The 12,067-nt window shown below is 33.0% G+C and overlaps 2 protein-coding genes and 1 non-coding gene across 4 annotated transcripts; 1 reads left to right on the top strand and 2 right to left on the bottom strand.

Moving 5' to 3' along the window:
• Window positions 1–1,558: 1,558 nt before the first annotated feature.
• TRNAM-CAU lies at window positions 1,559–1,643 on the bottom strand. Its single transcript is given in 2 exon segments — window positions 1,559–1,594; window positions 1,606–1,643. It is a non-coding gene; the product is annotated as a tRNA-Met (tRNA).
• Window positions 1,644–4,368: 2,725 nt separating this feature from the next.
• Window positions 4,369–8,578, top strand: LOC106299536 (RNA-binding protein 24-like). 2 transcript variants are annotated; one of them, XM_013735611.1, is made up of 6 exons: window positions 4,369–4,850; window positions 5,121–5,244; window positions 5,672–5,792; window positions 6,161–6,197; window positions 6,460–6,760; window positions 8,251–8,578. In XM_013735611.1, exons 1-6 carry the CDS (start codon window positions 4,665–4,667, stop codon window positions 8,343–8,345), a joined length of 864 nt encoding a protein of 287 aa, XP_013591065.1. In that variant the 5' UTR covers window positions 4,369–4,664; the 3' UTR covers window positions 8,346–8,578. The 2 variants fall into 2 exon arrangements, with proteins under 2 accessions (XP_013591065.1, XP_013591066.1); XM_013735612.1 differs by having other exon boundaries at window positions 6,478–6,760; window positions 8,251–8,577.
• Window positions 8,579–9,244: 666 nt separating this feature from the next.
• LOC106296819 (serine/threonine-protein kinase SRK2C-like) lies at window positions 9,245–11,385 on the bottom strand. Its single transcript, XM_013733048.1, has 6 exons — window positions 10,902–11,385; window positions 10,735–10,809; window positions 10,535–10,636; window positions 10,385–10,438; window positions 9,873–10,262; window positions 9,245–9,669 (listed from the first exon to the last, which is right to left on the bottom strand). The coding sequence occupies exons 1-6, from the start codon at window positions 11,019–11,021 to the stop codon at window positions 9,382–9,384; spliced, it is 1,029 nt and encodes a 342-aa protein (XP_013588502.1). The 5' UTR covers window positions 11,022–11,385; the 3' UTR covers window positions 9,245–9,381.
• Window positions 11,386–12,067: the final 682 nt, after the last annotated feature.

The raw sequence follows: 12,067 nt of genomic DNA, 5'->3' as shown, positions 1-12,067 counted from the left end.
CTCACTGAGACACGCGTCAGCCGATCACCACATCGGTACCCGAAACGTCAAGGTTAGCCGGAGAAGATGAAGAACGGCCACTAGTTTCGCCGGAACACACCGGATCAAAACACCGTACCCGTCTTCAATCACCAAACTATTCCAACGGAGAGCTCCATCGAGGACAGTCCCGAGATCTCATCCAAAGCCACCGGAAACATCACTGACGATTTAAAACCACACCCAAACCAATGAATTTCACCCTAAGGCACAAACAAGCGAGCCATCGCACACACTCCGATCTACGAAATCACCAAGGATTAAACCGCCTACAATCAATCCTTCCTCGCCGACATAACAGCATGCGACACAAGACTCAGATCGAGAGGCACAGTAACAATAGAGAGCACATAATCATAGATCGGTTACACGCAAAGACAAAGCCAGCGATGACGGTGCTGAAGGAGCCACCGCCTCCCGGAAACCATAAGCCGGCGAAGAAGAACTAGAAAAACTTCTTCTTCCCAGAATCAAACCCGGTGAAATGGGAAACTAAGCCGGAGAGGATCCGACAAACAAAAAAACCCGATCTTTCTCTCTCCTCTGTGTAAAATTCTAGAGAGGAAACAGAGCAGAGAGAGAAAGTCCTTTTGTGTATTTGACACTTAGATGGAGAACAATATAAAAACCGAAGAAATGGATCATATATTTTCTTTTTTTGGTAATCATCAAATAAATGGATCATATATCTCAAAGAAAAATGAGTTTTTCGAAATAATCGAAGGGATCATTGTGAAGAATTTTTTTTTTTTTATAGCTAATGATCACAAAGTAGTATCGATCTGCCATCAGTCATGTAATGCTAATTTAAATACATTGAACTCTGAAAACAAACACGATGGAATGCATCAAATATATTATTTAATCTAAGAAAAGGTGCTTTAGCGAAATTCTCCAAGGAATTTTTTTTTTTTTTTTTTTTTTGCATACGACTTACATTGGTGGGGCTCGCCCTCTCCCACGTCAAAATATCATAAAAAGGCATCGTCACAGTCTCTCACTCGTTCTTATGTTGCCTTTCCATGTGGATCACTCAATAAATCAAACCATTTTCTATCTGTACAAGCCAATCATTAATTATTGTTCAGCACTCCAAGATGAGATTTTGAGTGACTAAAATTAAAGATATTAATAAATCGATTGAATTGAATAGAAAAAGATAGACAGGTTGTCTATCGAAAAACCGGCGATTTAATTTTAAAACGATGTTGGTGTGATGGCATTCATATAAATGTGCATATGTAGGGACGAGCTATACAAATGGAACTTAAGGAAACATGTGAGAGAAATGAAGAGATAGAGAAATAATGACTGATGAGCCTCATAAAAGTATAAACCATATCATGGAGTTTTCAAGTGATGATCAAGAGGAAAGTATTATTCGAACCTAATCAGCTTACCAGAGGCCCAAATATGGTTTTAAAGACTATACAATTTGGGCCCATTTTATAGGAATCTCATGAACTTCTCTAAAAGAAACAAAACATTTTTCAAAACATGTTAATTTGATATAAAAATATGGGGTGAGAGAGGCTCGAACTCTCGACCTCAGGATCACTCAGTAGCTATGAGACCTACGCGCTAGCCAACTGCGCCACCACCCCAGATGCTGTGTACTTCGGATTTAAAATTAACGAAGCTTCTTAGCTTTCTTTTGATTTCCTATATAATCCACATGTTTGCACCGTGCAGACGTCACGTCCAAATGTATATGCAACTGAATCCAAGCTAACTGAATTTAAAATACAGTTATTTTACGTCTATCGTTGTTTTAGCGTAAAAACATAAGAAACACAACTACTTGGCGGAGCCGCATAAACCACCAGCATCTCCGACCCAACCTCAAATCATCAAATTTTGAGGTTTTTGCCATTCCAACCCAACCTCAAATTCTCAAATTTTGAGGTTTTGAATAGTGACACTTCAAATTTGAAATTTTACTATTCAAAACCTCAAAACTACTATTTATTTTCTTTTTAGTCCTTACAACTATTTTCTTTCACAATTAAATCCACTAACTTTATTTAGAATATTTTAAATACACCAAAATAAAATAAAATAGAATAAATATTACGTAACATTAAAATAAAATTCACACAAATAGAAAAATACATTAATTAAATCTCACACAAAACAAAATTCACACAAAGAGACAAATATATTAAATAAAGCTCACACAAAATAAAAATGTATTAAACAAATTTAACATAAATTAAAGCAAATTACATAATATAATTTTCTAAAATTTGTGTGTATGTGTGTTGTTTTACTATATATGTGTATTATTTTTATTATATAATATTGTAATATTGTAAGTTGTATAATATTTAAAAGTATGTTTTATATATATTTGTAAAGTTTTATTCTTATTTAGTAACTTTTGTTAATGTCAAGGACTATAATGCAAAAAAATAAACTTTTAAGGATTTTTTTGAGGATTCACGGTTGGAGTAACCACCCCTCAAATCTTTATTTTGAGGTTTTGCTCTCCTTAAAATGAGATCTTGGGTTTGAGAGGCTCTAAGTGGTGGGCAGTTGCCCCTGATGGCTTTTCAAAATTACATGTATAATTTTATAAACAACTTCCATTATGCTATTCTACCCATAATTATTCACATCAATGCCCCACATAGAAAAATTCTCTGCCTCCGCCCCGACTACTTACAGAATTATTATGAAAACGTCAACAACAACACAATGGAAGTAATTTTTGAAAATACTTTTCTATGAGAGGCCATACTTGTTATTCGAGCATCGAATGTAATTGTTTTTATTAGCGAAATTCGTCTCATATAATCTAAGAACGTGAAATTTAGATTATACACCAACTAACATGGCTTGAAACCACTTTTTCAAAAAAAAAAAACATGGCTTGAAACCGCATATGTGATGCATTTTTAAGTATGAGACCATCTTACTTTAGCATTTTACCAAAAAAAAGCATGAGACCAACTATTTAATATTGCACTAGACACTGAATTTGGATAATTAAATAAGGGGATGACTACATGATCTTCTTCTCTTTTACTACATGATATTTATGATTTTTAATCATAGTTTTATAGTTGTAAGTTGTAACTATGGAGCCATGATGGAGGATGAGAAATCGTCAAATCTATCCGAAAGTCAAGACCCTCTTCGTCAATATTTTGATTTAATTTTTCACTCGTGGTTTGGTGGAAAGAATAATGGACTTCCACTAATCATGAAAACTCATTAGAGAATCTGTTTTGCTTAGTCAATAAATAAATACTACCCACGCATCTACACTTTATATTATTTTTATAATATGATTGAGTTCAGCAGCTAACATATTGTATTTATATAATATGAAGATCGGGTTGTCAGATTAAGATAGCTACACATGTCCTTCTTTATAATTTATAAACCCAAATCAGATTATAGGATCAGGAATTATGCCCCATAATATATTGAGACTAAAGAAGAGAATTAGAATTGTAGAACTGTATGAAAATATTGATAACAGAAAGAATGTAATTCTAAACGCCAGACTGTTTTTTCGTCCGTTCATAGCTAGCTTTCCAGTAAGCTAATGATTAAAGGGAAGGTTAAGTACATGTTAGCATGAGAGAATAAGGAACAAGTTCCATTATTCAATTATTTTACATGTGCATTTAAATTAATATTGTAAAATAATATATTAATTTCAGTGTTAAAAGAAATTAATCTATTTTTAGTGGATGTATCACACGAAAACTATGGAGACGCGCAGGAGAAATATAACAAGAGACCACCAACTCAAAAGAGAGCATGAGAAAAGATAAAACAAAATATTGAACTTATAACACAACTGTAATTTGACATGATCCGCATATTACTAAATGTACTATAGTGAATTAAGAAATATTATCCTAGATATTTCCCTAATCAGATACTCTTTTTACTATAAATATATAAAAATAAAATATTCATTATATATTTCTAATAATGACAGATTATATCATATATTTGTTTCCTTCTAAATCCTTGACTGAATAACGTAAAATCCAGTATTAACATTTATAAGTTCACTACTAATAACATACTTAAAATAATTCAGATTCTTTAAAATCGACACTTGATTATATTTCTTGTTAACAGAAATCAATTACAATTTACAGTATAAGTAAATATTATATATTATGAGATTAAGTATAGTTAATAGAGAATTAAAACTATGTTACATTTATTTTTGGAACGCTAAAACTATGTTACATAATCGCTATAATTAAAATAGAAGATTTCTCTAATTATAAAAAATAGAGAAGAAAAGTTGTGGAGGAGCTATAATGTTAAAACCTGGCAAATTAGACAGCGGAGATATACTCAAGTGCTGTCTTGTCAGACTACTCTCTCTCTCTCTCCTTCTCCTTCTCCTTCTTCTCCTTCTTACAAAACCCTCCAATCACTATTCTAATACTCGAAAGCAATTTTATTCATTCTCTCTCTTCGTATGTGTAGAGTCGCCGAGTCGGAGTCAAACACGACATCGTTTCAAGGGTTGAAATTGCAACCTTTTGATTGGTCTCACTTCTCTCTGCCCAACCAAAAACAACATTTGATGATATAAAGAATCTAAGTTTGTACACACAAATCTTCTTTCGTTTATTTTTTTAATAAAGAAAATGTATCCAACGAGCTATTACCGATCACCGTTCGGAGACACGACTTACACCAAAGTGTTCGTTGGAGGATTAGCATGGGAAACTCCCACCGAAGAAATGCGTCGTTACTTTGATCAGTTTGGAGAGATTCTTGAAGCCGTCATCATCACTGATAAGAACACCGGAAAATCTAAAGGCTACGGTTTCGTAAGTTCCTTTTCTTGATCCCCACACTCACACTCAGTGCCGGTTTGACATTTAAAAAAATTCATAATATCTCAAGTTCAAATAAAAATTTGTGTTCTTATTGTTCTTTATATAAGTTTTGTATACTGTTCTACTACATATAATTAAAGTTATATATCGTATAAAATCGTCATGTCTTAAGCGACGGATTCCTTTGCCTATCCTTCGGACCGGGTCTGCTCACACTATTTGATTAATGGTTTATTTTGGTATTTTTCGATCGTTATTTAGGTGACGTTCCAGGAGGCTGATTCTGCGACCAGAGCCGTGGCAGATCCTAATCCAGTGATCGACGGGAGAAAAGCCAATTGTAATATTGCTTCTTTTGGACGGCCTCGACCATCTCCACCTAGAGGTTTGTGTATCAAACTTAAAACTAAAACCGTAAAATGTATTTTTCTTGTTGATGATTATCTTTTATTTGATGAGTTTTGTTTTCATCTTTGCATATTGATATTGTTTGGTACGTTATCAAGAGAATAGTTTATCTTTTTGTTGTTGTCTTTTTTTATCATGTAACGTTAACGATATTAGCTGTAACCATTCAAATAATTAGAATAAGTTCATTGTTCAATGATGTTTGTTCGATGATGTTATGTGCGTAGTTTAGATATCCAATAAAAGCGTGACAAACCAGTCGTCATATACAATATCTAAAATACAAATTTTGTTAAAAATAATTCTTCTTAAAACAAAATATCATAGAAATGCTAATTTTGAATACTAGAGTACCAAATGTGAATTCCATAATAGATATTTTCGTGTGTCCTGTTTCGTTATAGGCCGAGGACAAAAAGGAAGTCCGAGTCAGTACCAAAGTGGAGGACCATCAGCCTATACGGGGATGGCTGCACCGCTGCCACCGGCTTCAGCTGCCCACCAGCTCATGTATCCTTCCTATGGGTGAGTCAGTATATATTTTCTTTATTAACTGGCTCCAATGATTCAAACCCTCATGTACAGAGTTTAGGAGAGAATTATAAATATTTTGCATAGATAATGAGATGATGGTCCATTGCGATTAAAATGGTAGGAGACAATTTAATGCGTCATTGGAGCCACTTGTTGTCAGGCTGTAAATATCACAACATGAGAATATATAGATATTAAACCCTGCATTATATTGAGATGTTCCTTACCGTGCAAGAAGGTAAAAGAAGATACAAATGAGAAATTATTTTATATAATAATGTTTCAGATAAAGTATTTAACAAGTAATTTTCTGAATTTTTGTTATAAATTAAGGGACATTGAATTCTTCGTTTTTTCAGGTACACCTATAACCCTGATCAATTCCGGTACCACCAAGTCAGTTTCTCTTTCTCTCCCCTACATTCTTATGATACAGACGCACATATATACACTGACATTCACATATGCATACCCAACATAAACATGAAACAAAATCCAATTTAATCATGAAATGCAAGATATGAAGTTAATAATGGGATTTTTACGTACAATGTATCCTGCACATGTCGACCACTTACATAATGCATGAAAAACATTAGCACATGCATGTTTGTTGTAACACATATGATAATGATCATATTATATACACATGCTACGGGCAATGTACAACACACAGTTGCAACAAGCACAGTACTATCAACAGCAGCAACAACTATATGGAGGAGGAGCAACATCACCATCAGCAGCAACCATAATGGCTTCTCCTTACTATTACGGTTGTTCTCTTCCAGCTTCTAGAATGCCATACCAACACCATCATCCTCATCTTCCTCAACCGTATAACCCTCAACAACAACAACAACAACAGCATCAACGGTTTACTTCTCCTTCTTTCCTCGTTTACCCATCCAGTTCACCTTTTTCATCTCCTCTCCAAGGATTACTCTCTTCTACCGAAGGTGCGTATTTAGTTTCTTTTAATTATTTTTACATGCTATCAATCCTACATTTAAAGAAAAAAATGATAATAAAAATTTCACAATACTTCTTAAAAGGTGATTTAAATATATAGATGACTGACCTAGTAAATATAAATATGGTTTGTTGCCACCGCTTGTCAATAAAAAAATGTCATTTTAAATAGGTTGGGGAGAGTCACTCACGTGTTAGAAACCCAAAACCTACATTTGAACTAAGACGTGGTCCAATCCAAGAAGTAATTGAACCGCATCTCAGAGCATCAACATCCTTAAATCCTTAGGGAGCTTTTTAACAAAATGTGGAATTCACTGACGCGTGGATTCCACAAAAATTTTAAAAACCACTACCAACAAACACCAAATAAAGATCGGTAATTGGAGGGTTTTGGCACTCTTTGCAGGTCCCATCGACACGTGACGGCCTGCAATTGGTTCATTTTTTTTTAATTTTTTTTTTTAAAAAAAAAAAAAAAAAAAAAACAAAAAAATAACTAAGGATCGCTTATGCGATAATCATGTTCTTAGTTTGCACGAAACATATCAGTTAAGTGTTTGGAAAAAAATAAAATATACTCCCCCCACTGTTCGTTATAATACGACGTTTCAAAAGTTTACACGTAAATTAAGAAAGATAATGGAATCTCTATTTTAACCTTCTCGGTTAGTGTTTAATGTTAAAATTGACTTTGTATCATTATCAGCTATGAGGGTAAACAAAGTTTTATTATGTCATTATATGCTTGGGATTCCGTGAACGTCAGATATAATGATACAAAAAAAGCACTTAAACGTCATATAATAACGATGGGAGGTAGTATAAACATGATTAATCCGGAGTTCTTAGAATGAGTTTTTAGTGGAAGTTAAGAAACTGTTTTTTAACTTCGCTAAGAACCAAATTCTAAAAACCTGAGGTTCCTTATTTAAGAACCAGTTCTTAGATTTTTTTAGTTAAAAGTTAAGAAACAGTTTCTTAACTTCGTATAAGAACCCATTCTAAAAACTCTGGGTTAATTATGGTCTACCACTCTGTTGAGTAGAAAAATAGGGTATGGGTTTCAACCAAATAGGTGAAGAAATAGAAAAGAAAAGAAGCGTGAATGATTGGAGAAGAACAGTGAATAAAGGATCCATGTGGAATGAGCTGTCTATTTTCACTACGTTGGTATATGTGTGTCTCTTCTCCATCAGCTGTCAATTTGGTCGCCTTACCAGTGAACTCACCATACACAGACAACATCTCTCCACACCACACACACATATATGTTTTGTACAGTGTGTTGTGTGTTGTGTGGATTGTGTCGAAAATCAATAGTGGTCGTTTCAATTGTTTTTCTGTCACCCTTTTCAATTTAATGATCAAATTTATTATTTTACAGAAAAATTGAATAAAACTTTGCTTAAGATTCATATAAATCAGACTAAACTGCAATTAGTATCTGGTTTATGTTTTTTTTTGTCTTCTCCAGAATCTGAAGCACCCCAACAAGTGTCAGCAAAAGTTGAAGCAACAACTACACCTGAAAGTACATCCAGCAACAACAAAGAACCAACTTCTTCTTGATCTTTTTCATTTCCCCAATTTGTACGATCTTCACATTTGTCTCTCTTAAAAGATTCAAAAAAGAGAAGAAAAGAAAAGAAAACAGCTAATTTCTTTTTCAAAAAAAAAGAACAAAACAGCTAATTCATTTATTTCTCCAGAGCTATGACTTGAGACCCAAAAAAGTCTCTCTTTATAATACTCGTGTCATAGTTTTTCTCTGTTATTTTTTTCCGACAGAATCTATATGTAAATGGAGAGTCCTTCAAATAATTGTCTCTTTATAATACTCTTCTTATTCGTTATTTTTATTCTAATAATTTCAACTTTATGATATATGATTCGTATTCTTGCTTCAGTGCTTCTACTATATATTTTTGCTTCTTTTTATCCTCTTAGTTTTTTTTTTTGAAATTTCAACATATATAATCCAAGTGATAAATAAAAAAGTTTGTAGAGAAATTTGAATACCAATTTTCAAAGATACATTCAATTAAAAATACTATATCATTTAAGTTTAAGATTTAGTGATTATTGTTTAGGATTTAGTATTTATAGAGTGGGGTTGAGTTTATAAACATTTATAAATGATTTTTAAACATGTATAAATGATTTAGGAAGATTGATTTTGTTTTTTCATAAAATATTTATGAAAATAGTTATCATTTAGAGGTAAATTTGAAAATTAGTATAAAATTTGATATAAAAGTAGAATTCTCTCAGAATTGTATGGATATTCGTTGCATGTATATATATATATATTCTGAAATTGTGATTTTTGTAATATTTGAGTTAACTTTCATTCAAAGCCATCTCAGAGAATAGACATTTTTCTCATATTGATGAGGCCTAAAAGGCAAAAAAAAATACAAAGGTTTAAGTCCATAAAGTTCTTAAACCCATATTTAAGCCCAATTCACTGAGAATCAAACACCTCAACATAACATTCAACCACTGCGTTTAAAATAATCAAAGCTATAAAGATCATTACAATCACGTTTGTGCAAAGCTTATGAACATGCAATCTCCTTTTAGTAATGAAAATAATTGTAAATGGTCACAAAGTGCAAACGAAATCACCAGTTTCGATATCATCGTCATAATCAACATCCAAATCATCAAGATCCATGCTACTTCCCATAGCACCACTACCGCTATCACCAGAGCCACCAGCACCGGAGAGTCCAGAAGCTCCAGTGATCGCTTTACGAGCTTCCTCAATGATCCACACTATCTCTTCCTCTGATTGAGATGGGTTATTACTTCTCGATGATCCTTCTGACATATCAACCGGCAAATTCTTGAGAAACCAAGAATGATTCTTGATCTCCTCCATAGTTATTCTCTGTCCACCAGTCGAATGTTAGTTAGAATCAAAGCTTAAAACCATCAATTACCAATTTATTAAGACTTTTAATTAAAAAATTATAATCTGAGCCCATCTATATATACTAACTGTTAAAAGGGTCCATGATCAATGTTTCACTTAGCTATGCAGACGAGCTCTGCAGTAAAAAACTCAAAATTAAGATAGTATAACTTATTTACCTTTTCAGGGTTGGCCACGAATATTCGAGAGAGAAGATGTTTGCATAGATCAGAAACTCGGACATAGTCAGGTATAGAATACTGCGACCTCAGGATCCGACCGATGGTCTTCCTGAAATCTTTAGGATCAGAAGGATCTTCAAAAGGGTAAGCACCAACGAGCATGACATACAAAGTGACTCCACAAGACCAAACATCAGCGATCTTGCCATCATACTCTCTTTTGGAAAGGACTTCAGGTGCAATGTAAGCAGGTGTTCCCACTGTTGTCTTTGGTTGAGAATGAAGAACTCCTGACTTTGAGTATCCAAAATCACATATCTTTACACGTGGTGCTGTACTTCCATCTAATAGCGTGTTCTCTAGCTTTAGATCTCTATGGCAAATGTGCTTATTTCATCAATTTAAAAACCAAAAACAAAAAAAAATGAAGAAACACTTTTTAATTTCATTGCCAAAAAGGAAAATGTGAAAACACATTTTTATTTATTTAAATGGGATGATTCTCTTACAAGACTATGACAGTAACTAACTCCTGAGATTAGCTGCTGGAAGAAAAACCTTGCCTGAAACCATAGGTTATACACAACCTTCCTTGTTCAAATTATTTATTTTTGTAAAACAATGTTTATTTAGATAATGATGATTAAAAAAAGAGTGACCTCATCTTCGCCGAATCTACCGGCACTACAGATTCTTTCAAAGAGTTCTCCTCCGGCGGCATATTCCATTACTATAGCCAAATGTGTTGCCGTCAACAGAACCTTATTATAAAACAAGAAAATACAATTATGTAGCTTATGAAGAATTAATATAAGGTAAAATTTAATAAAAGAAAAAAAATATACATGGTTGCGTATACCTCCTTGAATCTTATTATGTTGGGATGGTTGAGTGACCTATGGTTCATGATTTCTCTTTTAACATGTTCATCAATCTTCATAACATCCATAAAAATAAACATATTCAGTCATACTTCTTTAAATTAGCTCACATGGAGACTGGGACCAGAGTAGAAAAGAGACAAACCTTATGGCCTCTCTCGATGAACTTAATAGCGAAAAGCTCTTTAGAAACTTTGTCACGAACAAGCTTAGCCACTCCGAAATTACCAGACCCAATATCCTTCACTATATCATACCTCTCCATAGTCTGCTACACAACAACAACAACAAAGCTTCTTCTCTGTTTCTGTTTATGCTCTCTTCTCTATAAGAGTGCACTTTTTAGGGACAAGGGCAGAGATGAAGCAAGCAAACACACGTGTGTATGTGTATATATATATAAGAGAGAAGTGGAATCCAGACAGAGCTCCTCTGTTCTTGTTCAGAAAAGCTGAAGAACCAATTAAATTAATTGGAGGAGAGACATCTTGAGAGAGATTACTTAACCAAAAAGGAACAAACTTTTGGAAGTATGTCACCAGAATTTTAGGAAAATGATGTAATAATGCAAAGCGATTAAAGATCGATCACACATTTTCTTGATTTGATCTTCTTGGGAACCTGCTTTGCTTTTGGAACAGAGTCACTGCTTTTGACTTTGCTTGTTTGTATGTTTCTGCGATTAAGGATCGATGGAGAATTTGACACGTGTTAATTGTTTATGAATTTTAAGTTGCCAACTAAATGTTTTTAATTTGACACGGGTACGAAATAAATTCAATCATATTTTCCGTTTGAAAAATTTACATTGTTTCAGAAAAATATATTTTTTATATTTCAATCTATTTTTTTTATCAATTAATAATGAAAAATTGTAAACTTCAAGAACATTAATTGTATTTCTTGAAATATTATTGATTTAAAAATATAAAATTATAAAAAATTATACATTAATAACTATATTTTATTATATTTTATTAATAAATGTGAAAAATCTTAAAACATGTATTGTTTTGAAACGGATGGAATATAATTTATTTTTGGGGGGAAGGACAGAGAAATGAGTACATTCTTCATGATCTTTTGCATTTTTCCAATTTGTACAATCTTCACATTTGTCTCTCTTAAGAGATTCAAAAAGAAAACAACAAATTCATTTATTTCTCCAGAGCTATGACTTGATCCCCAAGAAGACCACTCAAGACTGCCAAAAGTTAAAAGTGAGGAATTTTAAGTTGCCACCTACTATTCCTGCCCTAAAAATCCTTTTAGTAGAGTTTATTTTTGTTCACATAAAATATCTAATTGGTG

The sequence above is a fragment of the Brassica oleracea genome, chromosome C6, assembly GCF_000695525.1.
Source record: "Brassica oleracea var. oleracea cultivar TO1000 chromosome C6, BOL, whole genome shotgun sequence".
Classification (NCBI taxonomy): Eukaryota; Viridiplantae; Streptophyta; class Magnoliopsida; order Brassicales; family Brassicaceae; genus Brassica; species Brassica oleracea.
The sequence above is the reverse complement of the archived record's forward strand: the minus strand, read 5'-3'. Positions and strand labels throughout refer to the sequence as shown.